Source organism: Pithys albifrons, chromosome 2 (genome assembly GCF_047495875.1).
Source record: "Pithys albifrons albifrons isolate INPA30051 chromosome 2, PitAlb_v1, whole genome shotgun sequence".
NCBI lineage: Eukaryota > Metazoa > Chordata > Aves > Passeriformes > Thamnophilidae > Pithys > Pithys albifrons.
The window spans coordinates 97,588,821-97,616,795 of NC_092459.1; the positions used below are offsets into that span (position 1 = coordinate 97,588,821).

At 38.9% G+C, this 27,975-nt stretch overlaps 1 protein-coding gene across 1 annotated transcript; it reads left to right on the plus strand.

Moving 5' to 3' along the window:
• Positions 1 to 141: 141 nt before the first annotated feature.
• On the plus strand, positions 142 to 27,975 carry LYPLAL1 (lysophospholipase like 1). The gene is made up of 5 exons (XM_071578950.1): positions 142 to 279; positions 5,580 to 5,679; positions 15,656 to 15,825; positions 26,993 to 27,108; positions 27,719 to 27,975. Exons 1-5 carry the CDS (start codon positions 195 to 197, stop codon positions 27,947 to 27,949), a joined length of 702 nt encoding a protein of 233 aa, XP_071435051.1. The 5' UTR covers positions 142 to 194; the 3' UTR covers positions 27,950 to 27,975.

Genomic DNA, 27,975 nt, shown 5'->3' on the forward strand with positions numbered 1-27,975 from the left:
ATTGCCAAATACGGGCTCTGGATAGATTCAGTGTTTTCTATAAATCAGCTTTGGTAGCCCAGCACGGCGTTACAACTGAGCGCTTTCCCGGTTTGGTGCCAGGAGCGCTGGGGGCGGGGACAGGGCACCGGCAGGCCCGGAATGGGCAGGGCCGGCTCGGAGCAGGAGGAGGAGGAAGGAAGGAGAGCTCCGGGATGGCGGCGCCCGCCGCGCTGCAGAGGAGCGTGGTGTCCCCCGCGGGCAGGCACAGCGCCTCCCTCATCTTCCTGCACGGCTCAGGTGGCTGCTGCACCCCCTTCTCTGCGCGGCCTACCGCGGCTCCCTCTCTGCCGCTGCTGCGGGAGGGGGGACGGGCCGGGGCGGCCGCAGCCAGGGCCGGGAAGGGACGTGATGTGACCCTGTCCCTGCGGCGCTGACCGGGAAGCAGGAGGCGGCTGTGGGCACAGAGCGGGGCTGTGTGTGGGCACAGAGCGGGACTGTGGGCACAGAGCAGGGCTGTGTGTGGGCACAGAATGGTGCTATGGGCACAGAGCAGGGCTGTGTGTGGGCACAGAATGGTGCTGTGGGCACAGAGCAGGGCTGTGGGTGGGCACAGAGTGGGGCTGTGTGGGGGCGTAATGTGGTGCTGTGGGTGGGCACAGAACGGGACTATGGGTGGGCACAAAGCGAGGCTCTGTGTGGACACAGAGCAGGGCAATGGGTGGGCACAGTGGGGCTGTGTGTGGGAACAGAGCAGGGCTGTGCGCGGGCACAGAGCGGGGCTGTGTGTGGGCACAGAGCAGGGCTGTGAGTGGGCACAGAGCGGGGCTGTGCGTGGGCACAGAGCGGGGCTGTGTGTGGGCGCAGAGCGGGGCTGTGTGTGGGCACAGAGCAGGGCTGTGAGTGGGCACAGAGCGGGGCTGTGTGTGGGCACAGAGCGGGGCTGTGTGTGGGCGCAGAGCGGGGCTGTGTGTGGGCGCAGAGCGGGGCTGTGAGTGGGCACAGAGCGGGGCTGTGTGTGGGCGCAGAGCAGGGCTGTGTGCCCGTAGGGCTTTGTGCCCTGTGCCACAGGAAGAGCGCCGACCTGCACCACCAAGGCTGGCTGTGTCATGAGAACACTTTATAGATGATCACTGAATCGTAGAATATGCTGAGTTGGAAGGGACCCATCAAGATCATCGAATCCAAGTCCCGGCCCTGCACAGGACTATCCCCAAGAGTCACACCATGTGGCAGAGAGCATTGTCCAAACACTCCTTGAACTCTGGCAGGCTTGGTGCTGTGACCACTTCCCTGGGGAGCCTGTCCCAGTACCCAGACAGCCTCTGGGAGAAAAATCCTTTCCTGGAATCTGACCTAAATCTGTCAGCCTCATGCCATTTCCTTGACTCTTACTGCTCTCTTAATTACCCCACTCAGAAGGTAGCCACATGCAAAGACTGACTTTCACAGTTAAAGTGGCTCTTAGTGTTTTGGGATTGGTCTGAGATACTGTTGTCACCTTTTAAAAGCCAGTGTTGGTAGACTGACCTGTGTCCATTCAGAAGGGTCCTGGCCATGTCCAGACTGGCTTTGTAGCCACCACTGCAGAGGGGAGTTACCTGCATCAAGCCTGAGGGCAGGAACGCAGTGTGTGTTTTGTTAGATATTTTTCTTAGAAATTATTTCTAACCTGCTAAATGACAACGTCGAAATGACTTGGGGAGAAAAAAACCCCAAACAGTAATTATAAATCTTTATTTGATCAAGGCCTTGGAAATCCATTCTGTTGAGCTGCCCATGTGCATATGGCAATGTGCTCAACTCTTTCAGTGTCTTTCTCTTAGTTTTGTTTTTAGCTGATGCTTCTGTTTAGTTTAACAAAGCTGTATGTGCTTATTAAATTAGTTTTGTTTTTATAACCTAGTTTAATTTTGCTTTTTTAAAATTCTGTGAGCAAAAGAACGAAAGTGAAAGAGTTTATAAGATGTGTTTAGCCCTCTTGTTAACGTTAATGCTTTAATGCTTGAGGAAATAATTTTCTCTAATGTTGGAGGAGTAAGGGAAGATTATGGTTAGAGGTTGATTCCACATGTGGTTAAAGTACTCTACAATTTTTCATTTTTTAAATGATTTTGTTCATAATGCTTGTAATGGGAAAGTACAAGGGTACTTTTATTTGGTTTTAGCAGTTCCGCAGAATAGAATTTAAAACAGAAGTAGCTACAGTGCTGTTGCTGTGGGCTGGCCTGTAAACCTGAATTGTAAACCTTCTGTGCGGCACTTGTTATGGAAAGTGGCAGTCAAGTGGCATGAATCCATTTTATTCATAATGTTTGCTCTACACAAATTATAACAAGTGCAGAATAATGTAGAAAACTATTAGAAAATTCCTGGTACTGTACATCAAATTTAAGTAGCGGAACCATTTGATAGCAGGGAAGTAAATGGATATAACAAATATGTAATATTTTTTTAGACTTAGGATTACAAATTCACATGTTGTAACATGCACAGAATCATAGGCTGGAAAAGACCTTTAAGATGATTGAGTCCAACCATTGCCAAGTCCACCACTGAACCATGTTCTTAAGTGCCACATCTATACATCTTTTAAATACTTTCAGAGAGGGTGACTCAATGACTTCCATGGGTAGCTTGTTTTCAGTGCTTGAAAGCCCTTTTGGTCATGATATTTTCCTAGTATCCAGCCGACATGTTACATGTTGTTAAGTTTAAACTTTGCACAGAAAGATAATCTGGAAATTCAATCTATGTTTGAAAGGAAAATAATTCATATTTTACTTGAAGAGAGGGAAAAGCATAGTATTGCTGCCATCAGTCTGTTTCAGGTTTGTAAACTGACCTAAAGCAGAATCGTCCATTGTTTGCTTCTTGTAGTGTTCAGAATTTATGATGCTAAAATCTAGGAACAGCCTGAAGTAGAAAGCTTTCTGAAGGCTATTGACTTTTGTTTGATATTATGGTCTCCTCTCTTTCTCCCTTATGAGGGTTGGTTTCTTGTAGCCTCGTTATGGCGTGTGCTGAAGGAATCTGCAACAATGTGGAATCTCCTCCTGGTCCTGGATTATCAGTCTATTAACCCAGGAGAAGTGTGTGCTCTCTGCTTACCCTGACCATATGGTCTCTGAGAGCCCCCAGGAAGGACACACAGGGACCACCGGCGAAGGCAGGAACAAAGAGGAAGTTTAATCAGGGGTACAGGTTTATATGGACTTTGGAGGGATACAAATTCACCAATAAGAGACAAGAGGGAAGTCTGGATTTGTGCCAATAGGAGTAAGGGGATTTACATTCAATGGGAGGGGGTGACAGGAAATATGAGGTCACTGTCCTCCCAGCCCCCTGGCCTGGCAGGGGGTTATGGGAAGAACAAGCAGTGACTATGCAGTTTTTACATTTAGTACATTTAAACCACATTAAAAACATCAGGTGTTAAAGCATTCTCAGTGACTGGTGTATTTTCTTCATCCATCCATTTCTGGCATGACATCCTCCAAGCCATGTATTGAGAATGCATTGCCACACTCCCTCCCCTCCAAATTCTATTCCTAGCAAATCAAATGCATTATCTGTGTATGTAAGTGCTCCCAGCATTTGGGGAGCATTTGTACCATGATGACTCCTGGCACACAGAAAGCCATAGTTAAATTTTCGCTTACCGAATTTTTTGTAAATTTTCATGGATAAACCAATTTTTAAACTGTAAATGTTTATGTAGATCTTTACAATGTTTAAGTGATATGAATAAATAGTAAAATAATGATGTATCCTATATCATTAAGGAGTTTGTAAAGACCTAATGAAGTCCTGATTTGGAAAGCATTCAGATAGTTGCTTAGGTTGACTTACCTGAGAGTTGGTCTTGTGCAATTGTTTGCAGAGCCTAGACCTTGACTTTCTGACTGAAAAAAGAAGTGTATAGGGGGAAAAAAAAGTTTATTCCAGCCTCCTTAAGATATGTTTTTTTTATATAAATGAGGTGGCAACAACCATGAGGAAACCCTTGTACATCAAGGGTGTCTGTGAAAAAACAGAGGCGTGTTTGGACTTAGACCATACCACTTGCATAAGCAAAGTGCTTGTGGTGGTCTCTTCCGAAGCATCCAGTTAAGGATTTGACTGTTTAATATACCACAGACAAAATAAGATTTGTGTGAGCTTTGCAACTCTGTTGCTTGTTTGTCACATGGAGGGTTTAGGTCAAACCGGGAATAGTTCCAGTTATTCCAGTTGTGCTTAACAGAACAAAAATAACAGCTGGGTTTGAATCCCTCTTGCCTTCTGTTTTAAAATTCTGAAGATGCAATAATTGTGTTCGTAAACCAGGATCACTGAAATTTGTTCAAGTGCTACATAAAGAGCAAATTCTCTCCACTGGGAATTTGTAACATTGTAACAATGAATTGATATGTTCATGAGACAATGTTGAGATGAGCCCATGTAACATGGTAGTAAAGCTGGCTTAGGGCAGTGATTTTTTTTTCTGGTCATGGTTTGGCCATTTTTTTGAAAAGAATGGGACGAGTTCTAAAGTCAAACCAGACAACCTGAGTTAAAGTAATAGAGAATACTGTTAACTCGGATGAGAAGTTTGGATGGATAATATGTGGGAACCTCAGGTTCAAACAAGACTGAAGTCCTTATGGCTGGCATGAGTGGCAGTGGTGAAATTCCAGTTTGCTGAACCCCCACCGCAGTTTTTAGGTGGAATATACTGCTTACTATTAAACTGTATTCCTTGATGGAGTGGTTTCCCCAAGCATGAAGTATTGTTTAACACTGGAGACGTGTGTGTGTGTGCTCCTCAAAGGGGTGGCATAGAAGTTATGGGTGAGGATAACAGCAATGCAAAGACAAGCTTGAGAAACTGGTTTGTATATGTATACTTGTTTGAAAGGAGCATATGCTGTCTCCATAAGAATTCACCCTGCTTATCTGCTCATAGCACTTCAGTCTGCAGGAGTTTTGGCCAAAGGCTGAGTAGATAAGATTAGGAAAAAACACTTTTTTTGAGTTAATCTCAACTAGTTTTTAAGCAGAACTGTGTGATTATGGTTTCTTCAAGAATCTGCTGGATATTTGAACCTGAACATGAGTGCTTTTACAAAACATGTTTTTCCCTTAAAGCCTATGGGCAGTATTAGCATAATCAATTGTGAAGATCCTTTTTACTGCTCTTGAGTAGGTTTTGAAATGGGTTAATATTAAATTTCCTATTCAAAGTAATTATCTTTACTGTGGGGAGCAGAAGTTGTTTTATCTTGCTTTTAAAATGTTCATCAAGATTTTTACTTTATCACTTATTGTCAAATATGGTTATTGAGAGGTGTCTGCTTGGAAGATACTTAAGCCATAGGATTTAGTGAAGTATTTATTAAACTTATGCTGTGGGACCTCTCAAGTAGTCTTTTTTTGGGAAGTTTTGAGTCCATCTTCATTGGGAAGGGGACTAAGGGTCTAGAAAGTTCTTCCTTAACATTTTGGTGTATTGACATTGTGATTTGAAATTTGCTCAATCTGGAATATATACATTTGACATTGTATAATTTTCTTGCTAAATGCACAGTATAATTCTTGTACTCTTCTGTGTGATATAGGTGATACTGGCCAAGGAGCAAGAGCATGGATAAAACAAATTTTGAATCAAGACATGGCTTTCCAACATATAAAAGTAATTTACCCAACAGCTCCTGCCAGGTATTGTTTAATATATTATTACTGTAGGATTAAATTGCTTTGTTCCACTACTGGAAAATATACTTCTCAATATTGGTACAGACAGTTGTAACACTTCTTTCTTCTCTTTTATATGATTTTTGGCAAAACTGGAGCTCAGCAGTGCATTGTTGTCTAGGAACTGTGATTTTAAGTAGTTAAGACTCTGAATGGTTAAAACTTCACAGAAGTCACAGCCTCTAGTTCAAATTTGGGTATTGTCCTCATAGTATCTTGCCATCTCTTTGTTATAAATAGAAGATGATACTCCAGTGTGTGTTGTAGTGGCATTATAGAGCCATGTTCTGGATCCTAATCCTGCCTATCTTAACTCCCATATATTAGCCATTAAAATATTCTGTTGTACTTAATGACAGGTTTCAGTTCTGAAGGTGATCAGTCTATTTGGCAAGTAGGATTTGAAAGATCTTCAGCCGCTGGAGAAAGGACTGGGACTTTACAAATGCACTTTACTTCTCGTTTGAATGCTGACCCGACCGTTACAAAGAGAATTAGGTTCAACATTTGCATGAAGCACAAATCTTGTATTAAATGACACTGTGTGTTCAGTGACAGATAAAAAAATTTGGCTTCAGAAATTTGAAACTTTGAGGTCAAACCATAAGGCTAAAAATTGACACCTACCTCCATATTTAGTTATCCAAAGATAATATTAAATATATAATACATAATTATATATATTATATATGTAACATATATTAAATACATAATATTACATTTCAGAGGTGTTTAATTTTTATTAATATAAATTCATTTTTAAGGTGTCTGTGGCTCTAAGTTAGGAAAATGTTTCCTTGAAAGGTAATAGGTCTTGAGTTTCTTTCTGGGTTTGTGCGTAAGTGTGGATGAATGCTGAATGGAAAAGGAAATTGTGACAGTCTACACAGACTTTCGAGGTACAGAGGTTTCAAAGGCAGAAAAAAAATCTTGGAGGGTATAAACAAGTATAATAGCAGATTTTGTCTGGCACTCAGTAAAACGTGAAAAAAACAAACTCTTTCCCTGACCATGTATTTTTTATGGTCTGCTTAGGCAGGAAAAGCAATTGAGAGATTGTGGTGTGAATGTACTCACTGTGTTACAGAAAAATCAAGACCGTGAGTGGAAGTCTTTGAAGCAGTGTGTTTTGGGTTAGTAGGAAGTGAATACGATTTTCTGTAAATAATGTGCTTATTACTTCACTGATGACAGGCTAAAGTGATGTCAGTGGCCCATCACACATACTGATGGGCTCCATAGCTTCCCTCTCAACACAGCAGGTACTGGTGAAGTGCAGGAGATTTTGCTTCTCTATGAAATGATTATTCTTCACATGTTATATGCAGGCAGAGCATCTTAGACCACATCTGTTAGGCTACTGCTTCACTTTTCCATCCCACTGCACTTCTGAGGTCAAATCCTTTTCTCATTTGTTCTGGTTTCTTTGGGTAACTACAGATGCAAACTGTGTATAAATGATTAACCAGCAAAATATCCTGAGGGCATTTTTATCTGAAGACTTTGGATTTCAGTAGTTTGGTAAACAGATAGAAAGAAAGGTACTGTTGTAATTAAAAGATACGAATAAGCAGTTTATTTCACTCTCCTTTTTAAGTTGAGGTTACTCTTGTTCTTCTCTAGAGCAGATAGAGGTTATGCATGAGTTGATTCAGAAGTGGTTTTTAGCAAAACTGTAAAAAGTTGTATATTCAAAGAATATGAAATACCCAACACTATTTGTCTTTGATTGGCAATATGAAATACACTTGTGTACAACCCTCAGTGGGTAATAAGCAGCATTAGCTGACATAGTGAAATAAACCAGGTGTTCTAAGTACAATAATGTTTGCCATTGTTTGCAACAATGCTGAGGTGAAGTTTGTGATGATACATGTTTTTGTTTGGAACCAAAATAACAGGAGCCTTTACTGACCTTCTTCATGTTTTGGTATTCAAGAACAATTCACGCTGCTTTTGAAACGGTTTTGTAATAGTTGCTTTCCTTTCTCCCAGGGAAAATAAAAGCAAGGCCTAGAATATCCAAACTTGAATGGAAGACATTAAAATAATTATATCTGCATTAGGAGCTTGAATATATGTGGTAATTTTATGTGTGTGTGTGTATATATACATATATACGTTTTGATAAGAATTCAAAATGTTTCTGGCACCAGTAGGGGAATTCAGCATCCTTGATAATGAGCCCTGTAGCCAGATGGTTATGGGTGTGCAGATATGCTGAAGAAGAGTCTCATCCAGGTTCTTTGATCATATAGAGAAAGAGGGATGTGCTGGCCAAAGTTAGGCTGATGTGAGAGAGCCTCTGTGGGTCTCTGTAACCTGCCCCTGTGCTGTCAGCTGTAGGGGCAGAATGAAAACTTGGCTGCAGGTTCTTGTGCTGATGATGAGATCAAAGAAAAGCTCAAAGTTTGCCAAGACCTGTATTAGGATTGCTTGGCTAATGTGCTCTTCTGGCAAAATACTGTAAATGTGGATGTACTTCATACTCTATAAACTCCTGTCTTTCCCAGCATAACTTTGCACATATATATTGAATGTTCTCTGTCAGTTATGCCAGTAAAAGCAGGTTTGATGATATAACTGCAAAGCTAGGGGCTTTGGCAGGATAAACTGCAGGTCAGGAATACCTCCTCACATTTTTGATGGATATTACTCTGCTGATAGATCTATAGATATAGTCTTACACATTCTTCACCTCTACTAAACAGGGTTCTGAAAAGCAGTGGAATTCACATTTTTCAACAAAACATTGAGGGGTTTTTTTTCTTTGTGGAGGATGACCAGAGTTTATGTTTATGTTTTACTTAGATTTTATCCCCAGCACTGAAACATGCATATTTTTGATTTGTAGAGCATCAAAGGTTCAGACATATTTTGATTTGAGAGTCAGTATATTTGAAAATTATTTTGGAAAACCAGTCCAGCATATAATCGAGAAGAATTCTGAAATATGTTTTTTGGCTTCACTAGCATTGATTTCGGCAAACACTAGAGAGGATTATGGGTAAAAGCAATAGAACATTACTGAACTACATTTTATAAAACTGTTTTTAACTGCTCTCTATAGATCTCTATAAAAAGTTAGACTTTTTAAAAAAAGTTATTTCTTTTATCATCTTTATAATGTGCAGGGTATAGAGAATGATCACCAGATAGTCCCTGGACAGGTAAAGTATTTGCAACGTTTTGTCTCGCTCATCCCCTGTCACTTTGGCAAGTGCAATGAGTCTCATAATTGTTGTCCCGAGCATGTAGATAGTGAAATTTACTATTAAAGAAGAAAAACTTGCAAAAATACTAAGTAAAATGCTTATGGTAAAAAGCAGGCTTAGATAAGAATGGGAAAAATATCTGGATTTGAAGTCTCAGTGTGATGTGGTGAGAGTAGTGACATCTGAATTTTGAATAAGTGTGGAAAGTAAATGTATGTACCTGGGTGTACCAGGGAAATTCAAATTTTGCTGTATAAATTAAAAGTTTTGTACATTGCTTTGAGGTTTTGGGTTTTTTTCTGTGTAATGTAGTCTACTGAGATACTTAAAAATTAGTATAAAACTTGTCTTAACTTGATCTAGCTTTCTTTAAAGATCAGTGCTGCTGTACATAGATTAAACTAGTTAAACACCACAGAATTCTGTTTTCTCTTCATTGTAACACTAATATACATCTTTAAAAAAACAAACTCCAATTGTAGCCCTAGCAGCTGATGCAATCCCTAAAGCCACGTCTACACTAATAGTTTTAAAGGAAAGGGTTTCCTTTTTCCTTTTTTATTTGGGTCAGGATGGCTACAACTTAAATACTGTTTCAGCTGCTACAACTGTGACTTAAACATTAGGTTTCTATTGAGTTTCTAAATCAGAATTTAACCACCCAATTTAACCTTTTTTTTTTTAATAGAAAGTGATAGTTTAAATTGGCATTGCAGGAGCTAACGTGGTAAATTTAAAACAATTTAGGCTCCACTTGTTTTAATACATATACCTTACCTTCTATAATTCCCTGAAAAAATCTAGGCCAAGGACTTTTTGCATTGTCTTGCATTCCATTCTGACAGTCCTTCTCTTTTGAAAGTCAGAAAATAAACTATAAATAACTTCCCATATCTTTATGTGGCTGGTAAGGACTGCTCAGCATTATATTGCCTAGTACTCCATCCTTTCACCCAAGTTCACATCTTTGCTCAGCTCACGGGTGGAAGTGAGTTTCATCTCTTCATAGTCCCCACTTGGCTGTATCGCAAAACCACCAGACAGTTTGGCACCACTCAGCATCATTGGCAGTCTCTGCCTGTGAGAGGCCTAGGATTGGAAAAGCAGCAGGGGTGTACTGCAGGTCGGACTTGAGATGGATTGGCGGAGCTGTGGAGAGGAGTGCACACAGTGCCTATCACACTGTTTTTGGCTCAAGCAAATGTTATTAATCCTTGACTTTTGTAAGCCCTAACCTCATTCATAAATTTAACACAAAGAAGTCTTTTTAAAGGTGGAAACTTAAGGGAGAAATGGAAGAGGTTTGGGTTGGTATCATGGGGTGGTTCTTTCATCTCGTTTAAGTAGAAATTTAATGTGTTCTGAATACTAATACTGGAAACATGCTTGGATAAGCTTTATGTTTTCCCCTTATTCTTGCTCTTGAATTAGTTGAGGAAAACTTAACAGATATGCTCATATCTAATGCTTTTTTACATCAGATGCTAAATACCATATGGAATGCAGTAAACACTTGTCAGAGATACTCTAGTCCTGCTTGGGGAAAACAGAACATGATGGAAATAATCTTGGATTTCTAATCCCTTTAACTACATTATGCTTTTAGGCATCCTTCTTCTTGTTTTCCTTCTCTCAACCCTTTTCCAATACAGAAGAATTGGAAACAGTGGTTTTTATATCACCCTTCCAGCTAGCATTTTTGGTTTTCTGAGTTATGTGTCGTTCTGTGCTCTTGCTTTACAGTCTTTTCAAGGGTTCCTGTGCTTAGCTTGTGTCATTCATCCATCCTTAGTGGTGTTTGCCACCAGCTTGTGAAAGATACCACTTTGACTCCCAGAGTATCTTTCTAACTCCATAATGGAGAACTGATGCAGATTGAGCCCTAGTGTGCCTCTTGCCACTTTCAGTAAATTTACAAAGCAGGCACTATTTGTTGATTGGTGAGGAACTGGCAGTGTCTGAAAGGTCTTTTCAACCATAGTATTACTGCTGTTTTCTGACTAGTACAATACCCTCAATTTACACCACCCACTCGAAAAAAACCACAAACAAAAAAAAAAAGGCCCCAAGGAACAAGATCAATCCAACAAAACAACATAAACAAAGAATCAGAAATAAACTCTTAATTTCTCCCACTGAGTTTTATGCCAGATTCTATTGTGGCTTCCTTTGTCTTGAATGATTAAGATTTGTCTCAAGTAGCAAAAGCTGTCAGTATAGTATTTTTTCAGGTAACCATTCTGTACTGGTTCAGTCAGCTCTCATTTCAGGCAATATACATCCAGAATAACTCTATCAAAAACATTTGTATGTGGTTGAGTGAACAGTCATAGCTTTTTCTGAAGAACAGCCAAAATTACTCATCATGAAGGTGACCTCTTGCTTTCCTTTTTATAATTTTTTTTTTAAAGTATAGCTCTAAGTTGAAGCTGTTTGAATTTTGGATGTACCTTATGCTCTGTTTCTATACCACAAAGCTTTATTGTTAAGATATGTTGAACCTCAGTTTTAATATAAGAAATACCTTGGACTAGAGATTTAGTTTATGCTTCTGATTTGACTAGCTGGATCCTCTGCTTTCTTCACAATGTCTTTTAAAATTTGCTTTCTGCTTCAAGCAGACGTGGAGTTAAAAAGTGGAATTATGTATTAAATTTCCTATTGTGTTGTGGTACTGAAATTCAGCAGTGAGATTATGCTATGAGAGAATTTGGGAATAGGGAGTAATTTGAAAAACCTGCCATCAGCTTTAAGAGAGTCAAGACTTACTTCTAGGCTCACTCAATATTTGGGGTTGGAAGGGACCTTTAAAGGTCATCTAGTCAAACCCTCCTGCAATGAGCAGGGACATCTTCAACTAGATCAGGTTGCTCGGAATCCCATCCAGCCTGACCTCGAATATTTCCAGGGATGATGCCATCTCTCTGGGCAACCTGTGCTGGTGTTTCAGCACCCTCATTGTAAAAATAGTCTTTCCTTGTACCTAGTCTAAATCTACCTCCTCTTAGTTTAAAATTGATCCACCTTGTCCTATCACAACACTAAAAAGATTGTTCCCATCTTTCGTAGAGGCCCCTTCAAGTATTGGAAGGGGCCTTCTCTTCTCCAGAATGAACAAATCCAGCTCAGCCTTTCTTCATGGGAAGGGTGCTCTGTCCCTCTGGTTATTTTTGTGGCCCTCCTCTGAACCTGCTCCAACAAGTCCATGTCTTTCCTGTTCTGAGGGTTCCAGAACTGGATGTAATACTGCAGGTGGAGTCTCACCAGAGCAAAGTAGCACCTAAACAGTGTGGTAGTGTGCTCTGTAGATTTTCTTGAAGGGGTGCACAGTCTTCCAAAAGAACATGACTTTGTTTCTGTGCCTCTGAGCTGATGGGATTGGGCAGGAAGAAAAATGGAGATTTCAGTAATTTTGATCTTTTTCTGTCCTTGTTTGAATCCCGAAGCCTAAATTCACTATAAATTTCCAGTTCTGTCTGACACTTCAGGAAGTTCTGTCTGAAACCCTGTAAGCCAGCATCAGTGGTCTGGGCTTTATGTGGCAGCTGATGCAGGGTGATCATAGCACTGAATGTGAAAGCAATGATATAATTGTGCATCACGAAAAAGAGTTGGGGAAAGAATATTTGCCATCTATCCATGTGCTGTCTCCTGCTCTTACGGTTTTTATTTGAAGCAGCTAGCACTGCTGGCTTGTCTTTTAACTTAAAATGTTGGATGGTCACAGTGATTTATGTGAATCCCCGTGCTAACAGCATCGTTTTGGAGATGGAATTTGCCATGGTTTTAGATCTGAATTTGAACCTCATGTAGCCCTCATTTGGTTGCTCTCTACTTCTTTTAACTTAAAGAGAACTTCTGACTAGTTAGCACAATTATAAATGTGATTAAGAAGATCTAGAGGTCTTCAGGAAGCAGAAAAACATGGTGGTACTGCTACGTACTTTATATTTTCCAGAATTCACTGTATCAGAAGCTAACCTATCTTGAGTTTGTGAAAACTGGAATGAGATGTATTACTTTGAAACTTTGAAGTGAAATCAACAGTGAAATTAACACAGCTATTACAGTTCCTTTTAAGACATTGAAATATTGTGTAGGATCTTCTTGAAACTGCGGTGTTAAGCAGGAGGTGTATGCGTGAAAAAAATTGTAGATCAATGCACACCCTTAAAAATAAGAACTATAAAGTAATCAGAAAACATGATCTAGAGTGATTTGAGGATGCTGGGAAGCACTTAAAGATTCTAATCCTCATATTGCCTACAGCTTCTTAAATGATGGTTCCTATTAGCCATGGCTCTTGTATGTAGTCTTTCCTCCTTACTTTTGAATGTTAAGAGATACATTCAATTCATATTAAATTTTTCTTAAACTGTCTCCTAAAAATGGATACAAATTTGGAAGCTGGATATACCCAGAGAGGGTTTTTAATTCTTGTTTTCTGGTGTGGATTTGAACGTTTTGTGTGCTCCAGAACAAGCAAAACAAAAGCTCACTCACCTTTTAAATTAAGAAAAAAAATTGACCACACAACTTAGGGGCCATAGGTAGTTTCAAAAGTGCACAGTTTTAGAGACACAGGGTTTTAGTTTTAGTATTTTTTAAGAGACTAAAGGAAGCGAGGCAGAGAGGGGCTACTGTTACGAGTTGTGATTAAACTGAAGAAAGCAAAAAACTCCAAACGGAAAGCACACTATTTGCTCTAACACTGTCCTTAACTGACCACGTTGATCTTATCAGATGGAGTTTTCACTCCACTCTCCGTTTCTTTGCTTTTGCGTATTTCAGTCCAGCCTCTCATGTCACTGTAACATAGGGATTTTTTTTTTTTTTTGTGGTTTAATTGTATGAAAAAATTCGGTGCTTATTCTTGGAGCTCTACAGATGGTTTCATGCCAAACATATTTGTTTACCGTGGTAATGTCTGAGTTGCAGTGTGCCAGCTAATAAAGGGATTATTTAAGGAACAAGGTGAATGACTAAAACAGATGTGCCAGTTGGGTGAACCATTAAAAGAATCTTACTTCTCAGCTTTATGTAAAGGTTATTTTTAATGCATTTCTGAGAAATCAAGAGTGGTTGCAAGGATGTTTTTGAGGCAGCTGAAAACCATTTGTCTGTTTGCTTGGGGGTCTTTTCCTGTGGGTTTAAAGCACAGTCTTTCATCTCTCTTATTGTAGAATTTGTGAAGAAAGCAGATAGAAGTTCTGAGCTTCATCTTCTGATAAAATATAACAATCTCATAATGCATTTTGTCCTCTTTATAAATGGCATGATTTTGTCTTTTAGTTATGGGGAAACCTCTTTTAATGTTTATGTAATGTAAAGGTAAGTAGCTGTAATGTAATACATGTATGTATCTTTGTTACATGGAAATCTTGACTTGGTCCGCTGTAATAATACTAAAACCTTTCACATCTTTTCTCACACAAGTATTGGATACTCTGACTACTAGAAAATGAAGCCCTCTGGCTGCTATGCATTTTAACCAGGATTGATGTAAAAGTGTTTGAGGGAGAAGCTAAACCCATGGAGTAAATGCTGTTTGCCCAGGCATTTAGTCTGTTGTACAACACATTGCACAGGTTCCTTCCAGAAACTCCACTGATTCTGCTCCTGACAGGTTTGACTGAAATGTCTGGTATTATTAATGCCTCTCTGGTATTAATAAAGGCAGAATTTGTTCCTTCATTAAGAATGATTTAAATAGTGCCTTTCTCTTTTTAGATTAGTTGTATTTTGGTTTAATCCTAGTACTGAAAAAAATCCAGAGACAGCACAGAAGTCAGTTTTAACATTTTCATTTGTGTTCGCATCCAGACATTTATCAAAAGCTGTCTATTTGTGGAGAATGATCTAAGCTTAAGTGAAAATGAAGAATTTGCCTCCTGATTAAACACAGCATATACGGATTTCAAGGGGCTTTGTTTGAGATGAAGGATCGATCTCATAGCAGTACGTTTTATAATATATTTGAGAGCCATTGCAAGGCAATTAGATCACCTTTCTTGAGATTTCAGGGCTCTGTTAATAATCTTTATTTAAAAATAAGAAAAGGTTGCTTTAAATTCGCAGTTTCTTGATTATCTGAGGTTTGGGCAGCACGCTGAAGCACTTAAAAATACTAATTTGACAACACAATATTATGGTAGGGAGTATCATGTCTCTTGTTTGTGTTTGTACACCAGTCCAGTAAACACATGGCACTTCTTTCAGTTATTTTTGTAAGATACTTGCCTCATTGAGGATGGCTGCATTTATTTATTTAAAAAAAATATCAGTATATCTAGAGGTTCATAATTCCCATCCCCTGTCAATTTTGTTAAGAGTTAGGCAATTGAATCCCACAAAGTTAGCTCCTGAAAAGCTGTCTTGTTTAGCTGTTACTTTAGTTTGTTGTATTCCAGTGTGGATTTCAACCCTAGCTTTGTTTAGGTTAAGAATCTCTCAGTAGGCCTAAGATTTAAAATTTTTAGTTGACCTGACCAACCTTAACATTGAACTGACTGAAAATTTCTTTTTACATAGCTTCCAAATGTTTGCTTCATTCTTAAAGGACCATGACTTGAATGCAAGGAAGTGCAATATGACTGGATGTAAACTGAAGGACGTTTATTGTCTTCTTTGCTGGGAAGATACTGAGCTATTTTTGCTTATCATGCTGAAAGCTTTTGATCTTATGCTTGGTTAATCATTTGTTTTCTTTCCTTCCACCACTCCAGGCCATATACGCCAATGAAAGGAGCCTTTTCCACTGTGTGGTTTGACAGGTATAAGATCTCCAATGACTGTCCTGAACACATTGAAAGTATTGATTCTATGTGCCAGGGGCTTACAGACTTGATCAACGATGAGATTAAGAATGGCATTGCAAAGAATAGGATACTAATAGGTAAGAGAGACTTATTTATAATGTTATTTTAATGGACTTTTTAACTGTCAAGAGATCATCTACTTTGGTTTACTTTAAAAAGTATGCCTTTTACTATTTTCTTTTAGTCCTTTTCAAGGATGGAAAAGTATACTTTCCCAAAATGAATTGTATATTGGAGAGTGGAGATGTAGCATAAAAATAATCATGAACTTATTGCTCTAATCATTTGGGGTTAAATTAACTCACGGAGGAAAAATGTGCATGTTAAATATCATTAAAGGTTAATACTTGATAACAAATGAAGTATTAGCAGTCATATGTTCATAACAAATGAAGTATTAGCAGTCATATGTTCATATATGTCCATCTTTGTTTGTCTTAATTTCCACGATTTTCCAGTAACTTTCACAGTACTGCTGTGAAATAGTGGCATATTGAGGCACAGGAGCTGAGGGTGATGAAGTAGCCTATGTCAGAGAGGGAATGAGAATTCACAAGTCCTTGGCTCCCTGTCCCATCTCTAGACCACAAACTATTTCAGATTGAGGAAAAAACTCTTAATGTGGGAACTTACAAATTTATAGCCAACTGAGTCATGGCATCAAAATCATGTGTGGTGGAACCACTACCATTTAGCCTACATGTTTTCTTGGTTCAGCCCCATGTTTCTCTTTGAAGGCCTGTGCTTACTTTCCCTCTCTGACTCATTGCCCTGGCTGCAGAATTCATTGTTTTGGATGGGTGTCAGCACAGTCTGATCTGTTTCCTATGCCATACCTGCTGGCTTGGAAGCAGCTAAAGAAGTGCAGGTGCTTTGCTGTAGAGTGAGCTGGGAGATGTTCTGTGCACAGATCCAGTGTGCTACTAGGCTTTTCTCTTTTCTCTGCAGCCTTCAAAATTAGAAATAGTGACACTGCAAGGTATGAAAGTTGTTTTCCAAGTCATAAGCAGAGTAAGGGAGTTGGTATGCACTGATTGTTTCAGCCCATAAATTCTTTGGAAGTCCCCATCTCTGTTTGCATTCCTCATATATAAATCAGCAATAATTTTTTTTTCACTCTTTAGAGCATTGTTTCCTCACCTGACAGAGACTACATGCATACCTCCTCACAGCTGAGTCCAATATTTGTGCAAGAAGCAAAATACATCAGCCCTGAATTAGCTTCCTCCAAAGTACAGAAAATGACCCATGTGGGTGCATAAGAAACTTGCTGGAGGAAAACCAATTGTGTCACTTGTGTCTGTACAAGATTAAGTGTTTTTCCACAAGAACTTTGTGCCTTTTCTACACTGGTTTTGATAATTAACCAGTGTGTGATGCAGTGAACAATGAAGCTTAGAGGTCCTGTAAGGTCTGTATGCGTAAAGGTGACATTAATCTTAATTTGTAGAAATAATTGTCCTTTTTCTAGAATTATTTCTTAAAGGAAGTTAGGAATTCTGTAAAGGCACTGTGCAGCTTTATAATATTCAACCTGTAGAAGATAAGACTCTGGGCAGACCTTAGAGCACCTTCCAGAACCTGCAGGGGCCTCCAGGAAAGCTGGGGAGGTACTTTTTACAAGTAATGTAATGTAATGATAGGACAAGGGGGAATGGCTTTAAACTGAAAGAGAGTTTAGATTAAATATTAGAAAGAAATTCTTTACTGTGAGGGGTGTGAGACTGGAACAGGTTGCCCAGAAAAGTTGTGGATGCCCTGGAAGTGTTAAAGGCCAAGTTGGATGGGACCCTAAGTAGCCTTGTCTAGTGAAAGATGTCCCTGCCCATGGCCTAGGATTTGGAAGCAAATGATCTTTAAGGTCCCTTCCACCCCAGGCCATTCTGTGATTCTATGATTTTTGATCAAAAGAGAATATGAGGCCAAGGCAGTCTGTCTGCACCAAAGTGTAATGGTCACTGGAAAAGGAGAAATGGATGGCCTGAAATTTTTCCTAGTTTGGGAGACTAGTGTACAGAAGATAACAAAAGATATGGTCAGTTGCTTAGAATGTGAGATAACTAAGTCCTGTTGTCTTATTAGATTTCTCTTCAAAAAAGTCAGGAATATCCATCTGGTACAAGAAGATGAGGCTTAAGTTGACAGGTGGGGAGCAGACAGTAGATTTTTGACTGCTGGTCACCATGGAGTTTGAGGAGGCAGCCTTTGTGAAGTGAAGGGAAAATAAGATCACACAGAATCACAGACTATTCTGAGTTGGAAGGAACCCACAAGGATCATCGAGTCCAACTCTTAAGTCAATGGGGATTGAACCTATAACCTTGGCATTATTACAACCAAATCATGCTGATATTTTGCTGTGAATTCATAGTGCATTCAGTGCTGTTGAGTCACGTTGGAGATCCATAATGGGATAATGGTATATATCCTATTCTGGAAAAGAGAGACAAAATAGTTGAGAGAAGACACTGGAGAACTTTGGTGTCTGTGAAGACCAGCAGGGGCCTTTTCAGGTAGGTCTCAGAAGCCAAAGAGCAGAGTAGTTGTATGAAGGTAGTTACAGGGAATGAAATGCTTATTAAAGGGTTAAGGAAAACTGAGTTGAGTGACGGTTTTGTAATAAGTGGGAGTTTTAATGAGTGGAAAGAAAACAAAATGAGTATGAGGAGGGTAACAAGATTGAAGGTTACGGTTTTATATGGAATAGCAGACTAGAAATTACAGGCTGAGGATGAGTGTCAGATATTGTTAGATGAGGGTGAGCGAGGTGTTAGGCAAGCAGGAAGGTGGGTAGCTGCTGACAGCTCAGAGGTGTGGGATAAGAAGGCAAGATCTGAGGGAGCACTGTGCAAAGGTGAGTGAGTGGGAAGAGTGGGGAAGCAGGCTCTCAAACAGTGGAAAATGAGAAGACCAATGCCAGGTGTTCTGTGGAGTGATTCTCCTTCTTGAGCCATTCAGACTTTCCACAAAGCTCAGAATTGTGAGGCAGTAAGATCATTTGCTCTGATAAAAGTTATAGGCTGTATTGTTTGTTTCAATAGCACAGTTAGCTCTGACATCCACAAGTGGCTGCTTATAGGGCAGGATTCTAAAGCTGAGGATGCAGTCCAGGTTGTGCAGTGCCACTCCTCTCTTTCTTTATCAAGGAAAATGTTGGTGCAGCCTGACTTTTTAACAGCTGCTCTATGAATCTACTTCTAAAAAATTAAATTACTTAATTTACTGGATGTAAATGAGGTCTTATTATTAAAACATCCATATCAATGTTGTGTAACAACCAGCACACAGTAGTAGTACATGGTTCATCTACTCATTCCTATTTCCTGACAGTTTCATGAGTTGCTTTCCTATTAATACATGTCCTTTGAAGGAAGTAGACTTCTGATTATTTTCCCTGACCTTGGAGGAGGAAGAAAGGGAGACTAACAGCAATATGTAATTATTCAAAAAATAATTATATCATCCCCAGACTTTGATAATGGTAGTCACTTTTTAGCCAAACATTCTTGTTGCGTTACTCTTACTGGTCTTCCTGGCTAAAGCACTTCTTGCAAATAATCCTGTAAGTAGGTTTATATTGACTTTGGAGGTAGAATAGTATTATAAATTTAGTCAAATTCTGACACTTGGAACTTTGATAGTATCCCTTCTTAAAAACTGGATGTATTTCTTTTTCATAAATGCCTAAATTCATTGCTAAATTAGCCAAACAAGCAAATAACCACAGTTTGAGATGTGGAACAATAACCCCTTTTTCTATTTGAAGCTGAATTGGTTCTTCAGGTGGTGATGCGGGTGGTTTTGTGTTGTTTTGTTTTCTCGTGTTTGGTTGTTTTGTTCTTGGGTTTTTTGAAGTGCTTTCGTGTGACAGTGCAATGTAAAATGATTCCACTTTGGTGGAAAATCTCAAAGATTTCAACAATCTTATTCAAGAATATGTTAGAAGCTCTTGAAGGAAATGGCCACCTCATTTTTGGAGCATTTAGATAGGGCTTACTTTAGTCAACAACACTTTAGTGAAAGGCAATCTCTTTGTTCTTTTTTATTTCTTAATTTAGCAGTGCTTTCCTACTTTTACAGGTCACTTTTTGTGTAGTACAGAAGTGCTGATCCAAGCATGTTGGTCTCTGCCACCTGTAGTCACTCGTGTAAGCAGCCAGTGAAAATAAACTCTCCATAACAGTCCTGTAGATTTGACTGTATGCCAAAAAACACATGCATGATTCCTGACCCCTTGTACTCTAACAATAACACAAGACACACAACCACTTTTTGTTTATTGCTAGACTTCTTACATAGCTACTGAACCATGGTGGAAGTAACATGAAAGCTCTGTGCTTCTTGTAAATATTAGCATTTCCATCTCTCTCAGTGTGTGTGAGAAAGGGATAGGGAGGAAATATCATGGCTTTGACATTTCAGAGAAAGAGAATTCTGTAAATATGTTAGGATAAAAAATCAACAATAAATCGTTAAAGTAGGTTTAGTTCACCTACAGTCTTGGCATTGTATGTCTTTGGTCTCTAAGCCTTTTGCTGTCACTCACCCTACCTACTTTGTATCTTCTGTCTTTATTGGGAAAACATTGTCTTTCATTTAGAAATCAGCAATGCCTCCTTCTCGCAGTGTAAATTCACAGGTTTATCTTGCTGTTTGTCAGTGCAATTCAGATGAGATTTCTGTACCTCCCATTGCTGGCTTTGTGTTTTTTTCTAAGTTATGCCTGAGATGTTGGGCTCAAAGCAGTGCTGTTAGCCCAGCTTCCCCATAATACCTGCAACATTTCATTAATTTTCAGTGAATCAGTGTAAATTTGGGTTGCATTTATACTTTAGGGAAAACATTTGTTCCTCTCAGGGTTTTTTGTACCTCAACTGGCCGTTTGTTTTTCTTTTGGAGCTCTCCTACTCTAGCTTGCACATCAGAAAGTAAAAAGAGACACTAACAAGTGGATGTTTCTGTTTCCTTCATAAGTCATTCAGTAGGAGGTACAAATGCTAATTTTAACCAGACAGGAGGATCCACCACTTGTCACTTTGTTTCCCAGCATTTGATGGTGTCCATATTAATGTATTGGAAAACAGGGGACTCTGAAAGGTGGCATATACTCAGTTTTGTTCAGGGTGGTGAATGACAGGCTTAGAAAATGTTAGTGAAGATTAGAAGTAAATAAAGCTCACACCAGTAAACCCAAAAATAATTCAATCATGATATTGTCATCACATATCAGGTAATGACTTTGGTGAGAAAATAATCATAAAGTGAATCAAATTCTGATCAGCACTAGTAAAAACTCTGTTGAAAACAAGTGCTTACTCATCTTTAATAAATGCCTGAAGTCAATACAAAATTAAACGGATGAATGGGCTTTTAGAATGCTTGGAAGTCATGTGTAGACATACCACAGGGTACAGATTAACCTGTACTTTCTTCACAGTCATGCTACAAAATCAAGAAGAGTGAGGCTTAACAACATTCACTAATCCATGATTATGTGTCAGTGCAGGTTCAGCTCTAGTTAGGCAAATCTACCTTTCCTTTTCTGACTTCTAAAAGATCTCCACTAACAGTTCATAAGTCTCCAAGACAACCTATTTCTGTGCTTCAATACTTTGGTTTAGAGAGCTATTTTCTAATTTCCTTTCTGTGATTCAGTTTAAATCACAGATACTGTGAGCATAAAGAATAGGTTATTCTCTTCCTTTTTCCCAAGTTATGTGGTTATGCTAAATGTAAAAATGACAGCTAAGTGTTGCAGCAGGGCTGTGCTTTCATCCTCTTTAGAAACAACAAAGAAAACACACTAAGGTAAATGAAGCAAGCAATAGATTGGGTAGAGTTAACACCTTAATAAAAATTGATTTGAGACTTTTCAAGGATTTTATTTTCCTTCCAGTGCTAAAAATTACGATTCCTTAGGTACACATGTTGGGTTCCCCTCTATTACCCATAACAGTTGAAAATAAAACTCTAACTGGTTCTGGTTTTACTGCAAGTCGATACGTTAGAAACTATTGTACACTTGTTTTTACAAGAAAGTGGTAAAACTTGTACCACTTAAATATGCATTTCAAAATGTGTTCTAACTGCTGAGAAAGTTGAGGAGCAAATTGATTCATGTTCCTAACGAGAGCAAGTAGCTGGGCCAGGCAAGGGAAGTTGTCTTTGTTCTTATGAAGACTTTCAGTTCCTGAGAAACTAACAGAATTAAAAGGCTATCAAAGGTGGAAACCATGCATTGCAGTTCTGCTGGTGTGCAAGGTTAGTGTTTGGTGAAGTTTCTTGAATAGCTTAAAAGGAGGAAATCACTACTGTGAGTAAACTCACTTGAGACAAAGTACATGTTTGAGCACTTAACACAGGAGCAGTGTTCAGGGAGTTCTGTGGAGAAGAGAATTTGGTGTTTCACTGGCATTAGTACTCTCTGCTGATACTCATTTATGAACACTGTTAAATGTGTACAATACTTGCATTCATTGATGAAATGGGAAGGTCAAAACAGAAAGTCAGGTTCTTTGCAGATGATGTATAGAACAAGATTTTGCTGTTACCATTAATAGAAGGTAAATCACAGAAAGTCCCCAAAGAGAGCAGAAAGTAAACTGAAATACAGCTTTAGGGAGAAATTCCTGATAACAAACTGATTAGAGTAACACTAAGTTGAAATACTGAAAAAGGAGAAATTGAGAATGGAAAATACTGTGAGAATGGATAGAAAATGAGGCAAGGGTCTGTAATGTATTGTGATGGTAACAGAACAGGCCAAGACAATTTGTAACTGTACTGGTGTAGCCTTATACAACAGGAGAGTGTTTGGCTTGTGCTGTGCTGGCACAGACACTGTAGACTGTACGATTCATTTCTTGCCACTTTGTCACCAAAGCTGTACTGAAAAATTTGAAAAAATACAGGGAAGATGAAGAAACTAGTGAAGAAATGTTACTTAAAATACACACCCCATACCACACTCCAACACCCAAGTCCGAATCCGTATCTCATGGAAGTCTAAGGTTTAGCTTCTCCTCCTCCTTTTTTTGTTTCTGTGCTGTAATGAAGCAGTTTCTGACTATGTCACTCAAGTTCATGTGAGAAGAGCTTATGGTCTGTCTCTGCAAAGAGCAGATCTGTACTCAAAGTAGATGGCAAAATACTGTGCACTAGAGGTGATTAATAACTAATATTTTTTCCCCAATGGCTGTGATTTCTAGTGTGGAAAAAAACTTTGAGTACATTTTAAAATTTTAACTGGAAAGAGCAAAAAATTGATGTTGTTTGTTGTTTCCTAATTCCAAAATCATTATAACAAATTGGCTAAGGTATTTTACAGTTGGATCTATATGATTTAGGAAGCAATTGGCAATCTCAAACCTGTGTCTGTTAGAGAGTTGGTTTTGCTGTAAAGAGGAATAAAAACCTGAGGAACTTAATATAGGAATATGTCCTTGCAGGCACCAAAGTGGAGCACCAAGTAGAAGGCAAAGTTTCTAGCATTCTCTTATGTACATAGGACAGGAAAGACAAGATAAAGACACCTTTATACTAGATATTTAAGTTAGTCATTTTCTGAGAAACCCAAACATTGTTAGGCTAAATACAAAAAAAATTAATAAAGCTCAAGTTTGACAGTAGGTAAATATTTGGTTTCCTGAACCCCGTATAATGTTCAAGTGTCATCATGGACCATATTATCATTTCAGACAAATACAAATGAGGAGCAAATTAAAACAAACCAAGATAGCTAGCAGAAGTAAGCTGAAAGTTTGTTTAAAAGGCTTCTAAGGCCATTTACATGCTCTGGAAAGAATGTTTTATCACTGAAAAATTGCAACTGTGATGAGGGTTTCTGTTCTGTTCAAGCAGGAATAAATTACATATGAGAAATTCAGTCTCCGTTTGCTCTGTGTTACACCATGGTATGGCTGAGGTTACCTTAGTACAGTTACAGATGATATGCCAGCAGAGAAGTTTTGCAAAGAAGTTTTGGTTTCATTAAAGTATTGCAGGGGAGTTTCCTTCTGGTTCAAATTCTCTAATTTCGATTGTGTGATTTCAGCAGATCTTTCTCAACTAGAAAAGGAAGTTGCAATGAGCTTTCTTCTTATTGCAAAGTGATGTTACTTAAAAATCAGCACTACACTGAAGCACAATTGAAATCATGGATGTGTACTTGAGTCAATTTTCTCTGCAACAAAAAATGTTTTATTCAATTGAGTCTGTTTTCTATGTGCTCACCGTTTAGCCTGCACATAAACCTTTGCAAGGCAGGAAAGTTAACATGAATAGATGCTTTCCTGAACTGGTATGCTGAGCATTGCAGAGCTAGCTCTGTTTAACTGTTTTGAAGCATTAGTCACGGTTCTCATTGAAATAGGTATACAGGAAAAGTTGAAAGTGAACATACTTTTTAATGTAAAACCTGTTGACACCCTCTCAACTTCTGTGCATGGCCTTTGTATGTCTAGAAAGTAGATTGATCTCAAGTGAAGAGCTTGCGATGTTCTGCCCATCTAAGGATGAAATGTTGCCATGTCATTTTGATTTTGTCTAAGACTCATGACATGCTAAGTAGAATTTATGTACTCTTTATGCCGAGATAATTTGTATACATGTACTTTTCTTCCATGTTTTGCTTACATTGTTACTGTCAGTTCATACATTTGTTTTGTGTAATATCTGTGTCTGCTTCTTATTTTGCTTTAATCCAACATTTGAATACTTGTGGAAGTTCTTGACTGAGAATGTCTTTTATGTGGTATGTCAGACATACACTTATACTGTAATGCTTCTTGTAATTGAAAAAAAATTGTCTGCAGCTACAAATGCTTATTCAAATTGTTGGATTTGAAGCATTTACCATATGGCATTTACCTGGAGATTGTTATGGTACCAGATGATGAACTTCCAAGTTTTCCCAGGCAAACCAAATTCAAAGTACTAGTCTTTTGTATTGCATTTTCTCATAGTAGTATGAGCTGCATAAAAGAACCATTACCTAATATTCTTCTAAACAGAAGGTGACTGCATTGTCAAAGACTGCTGGTGAGTAATTGCAAACATTGTGCCAGATTGTGACTAACTGGGTACAAAATTTTAAGATTAAATCATTTACAAACTAGTAATGACTTTTCAATGCAGCTTTTCTTCCTGTAATCTAAAATACTTAAAATAGACTAAATTTTTTATGTTGACAAAGTATTATCTGTATTTATTTGTAAGTAAATGCAAAATGGTCTCTTAGAATAGAAGTTCTTTGGGGATTTGGGGATGATAGCATTGTTCAGAGTGATCAAAAGGAAAGGAAGTGAATGATCAGACTCCACATAAGAAAATACAGGAAACTTCACTCTAGTCATTATCTGGTTATAGTCAATATAATAGCCTGTGTACTGTGTCCTTGTGAAGTTATGTGGTAGTCTAGATTTTTTTCTTAATGAATAAGCATTTGTCATGTAAAAATCATCCCTGAGGAATTACCTCACATAAGAAAGCAGTGCAATTGAAGAGACATGGATCACAGAAGGTCATTAATTCAGAGATCCTGATAGAGCTCAGGTGGAGGACATTGCATTTTTCCCCCTATTTATTATATATCCCAAGGTTTAACAACAAGAATATCCTCAATGCTAGTCTAATGTGGATGTTCATTGATTATGTACAATAGTGACAGAGATCTTTCATGTGGGAATGCTGCTAGCCTAGGGGAAGAATAAGTTGAATAAGGTAAGCAGTGAGAATTACTGGTTCACAGAGTTTTACTTTGTTAATGGCAGAGTATATATGGTATTATGGTTTAGCCTGGCAAAATGTCAACTGCCCAATTGCCTGTCAGAGCTCCCCCCCCCCCCCCCCCCCCCGGAACTGAAAGGGAGGGAAAAAAAACCCTAGAAATGGAACTTTGAAATGGCAAGGTTTTCATATTTACACAGAAGACTGGAAAATTTAAAATAGAATATGATATAACACATATATATAGAAATGTGAAAAGAAATAATAACACCTTCACTGAGATTGCCCAACCTAATAATACGGATTCCAAACCACCCAAGCCCTTGAAAACCTCCCAAAAACTCTTCCAGAGAAACCTCCTAGCAAGAGAAAGAGAAATGAACAAGGAAATGTTCACCTCCCTAGATAACAATAGTGCGGATGGCGGCAAGGCCTAATCTCGGCAGAGGCAGAGCAGCACATCCTCACATGGGCTGAGGCAAAGACCAAAAGAGACAGAAGCTCCGCCTCTCTCTCTTTTTATACCCCTTGACTCTTCTTGATGATGTCAGATGATATGAAGTACCTCTTTGGTTGCTTAAGTCAGGTGATGCCTGTCCCTTCTAATCTACATCACATCCTTTGGGCCTGCTGAATGAGGCTACCTGAAAATGAAAGCCAAAACTACCACACATTGCCACAGTGTTAAGCTACCTGTTAGGGACCATGCACGAATGGCTTAGAATCATAGAATCATAGAATCGATTGGGTTGGAAAAGACCTCCAAGATCATCGAGTCCAACCCTTGGTCCAACTCTAGTCCATTTACCAGATCATGGCACCCAGCGCCACATCCAATCTGTGTTTAAAAATCTCTAGGGATGGTGAATCCACCAGCTCTTCGGGCAGCCCATTCCAATGCCTGATTACTCTCTCTGTAAAGAATTTTTTTCTGATATCCAACTTAAATTTCCCCTGGCAGAGCTTAAGCCCGTGCCCCCTTGTCCTATTGCTGAGTGCCTGGGAGAAGAGACCAGCCCCCACCTGGCTAGAACTTCCCTTCTAAAGGAATGGCATTTTGGCTGGGTTTCCCGCCCCCCCCCCCCCTTTCAGTAATGAGTCTTCAGCAGTAGTTTTAGCTATCAAATGTCTTAATTTCATCATAGTTTGACTTAAGCCTCGGGTTGCACCAGGAGAGGTTCAGGCTGGACATCAGGAGGAATTTCTTCATGGGAAACACTGGAATTGACTGCCCAGGGAGGTGGTGGAGTCACCATGTCTGGAAGTGTTCAAGAAACACTGGATGTGGCATTTGGTGCTGTGATCTATTTGACAAGGTAGTGATCAGTCAAAGGTTAGACTGGATGATCTTAGAGGTCTTTTCCAACCTCAGTGACTCTGTGATTCTAAGATCATTGTAACCTTCATGTCACTCGAGATGTTTGTTGCTTGCATTATTTCAAGATAAAAACAAATTGAACACTGAGTTACAAAGACTTACAGAAAAGTCCAATCCTTGTTTCTTTTGTTGTGTCCTAGGCGGCTTTTCAATGGGAGGTGGAATGGCAATGCATTTAGCATATAGGTTTCATCAGGATCTGGCGGGAGTCTTTGCACTGTCCAGTTTTCTCAACAAAGACTCTGCTGTTTACCAGGTGAGTGTTTGGGGGGTTATAGCAAAGCTGCTTAGCTAAATGGAAAACATGGTAATTAAAATTGAATATAGCGTTTTTATTCATCTGAGGCAATTGATTCATATTCTAAACTTCTGCCATTTCCTGGAAACAGATAAACAGAGTGTTCGGGAAGTGAGGCTTTAAAGTAGGCCTTACATGAGGTTTTGTTGCTTTTTTTGCACAGACAGTACAATTATTAGAAGTGTAGAAGGAGATTCACAAGTTAAATGCTTTGCCTAGTTGTCCTTAGTTGTTCAAGAGTCTGTGTAAGCATAGCTATTCTTTGAAACTTTTGATGAACTCTAATACTCATGGACTCCATCTACTGTCAAGAATTTTTTCTGTTTCTCTTATTTGAAGAGGGGTATAGACCTTAAAGTAAACCCTATCATTTGTCAAGAGTTATTCTATTGGAATTTAAGGGGCATTTTCCCCAGTATTTCCTTGTTTGCTTTTGTAGAGACAGTACAATATGACCACTAAAATGCAGATTAATAAATGCAATGCTATGCAAGTTGTCACAATATAATTGTAACTATTCTTTTAAAAATGTTAGCAATATATCTGACAGTATCTCCTCTCTGTCTAGGCTTTGAAAAGAAATGAAAGTGTTCTTCCAGAATTATTTCAGTGTCATGGAACTGCTGATGAACTAGTGCTCTACTCATGGGGTGAAGAGACCAACAAGATGTTAAGGTCATTGGGTGTATCAGCATCACTTCATACTTTTCCAAATCTCAATCATGAGTTAAACAGAACTGAAATAGAAAAACTGAAATCCTGGATTGAAAAGAAATTGCCTGTTGAAGCAGCAAAGTGAAACGAATAAAGGAAGATCCAACCTCA

Excerpts from the sequence above, each read along its gene's own strand:
- LYPLAL1 (XM_071578950.1), top strand. The coding sequence starts at position 195 with ATGGCGGCGCCCGCCGCGCTGCAGAGGAGCGTGGTGTCCCCCGCGGGC. Across the intron at positions 280-5,579 it reads CATCTTCCTGCACGGCTCAG|GTGATACTGGCCAAGGAGCA; the intron begins GTGGCTGCTGCA and ends TGTGTGATATAG. Across the intron at positions 5,680-15,655 it reads TACCCAACAGCTCCTGCCAG|GCCATATACGCCAATGAAAG; the intron begins GTATTGTTTAAT and ends CCACCACTCCAG.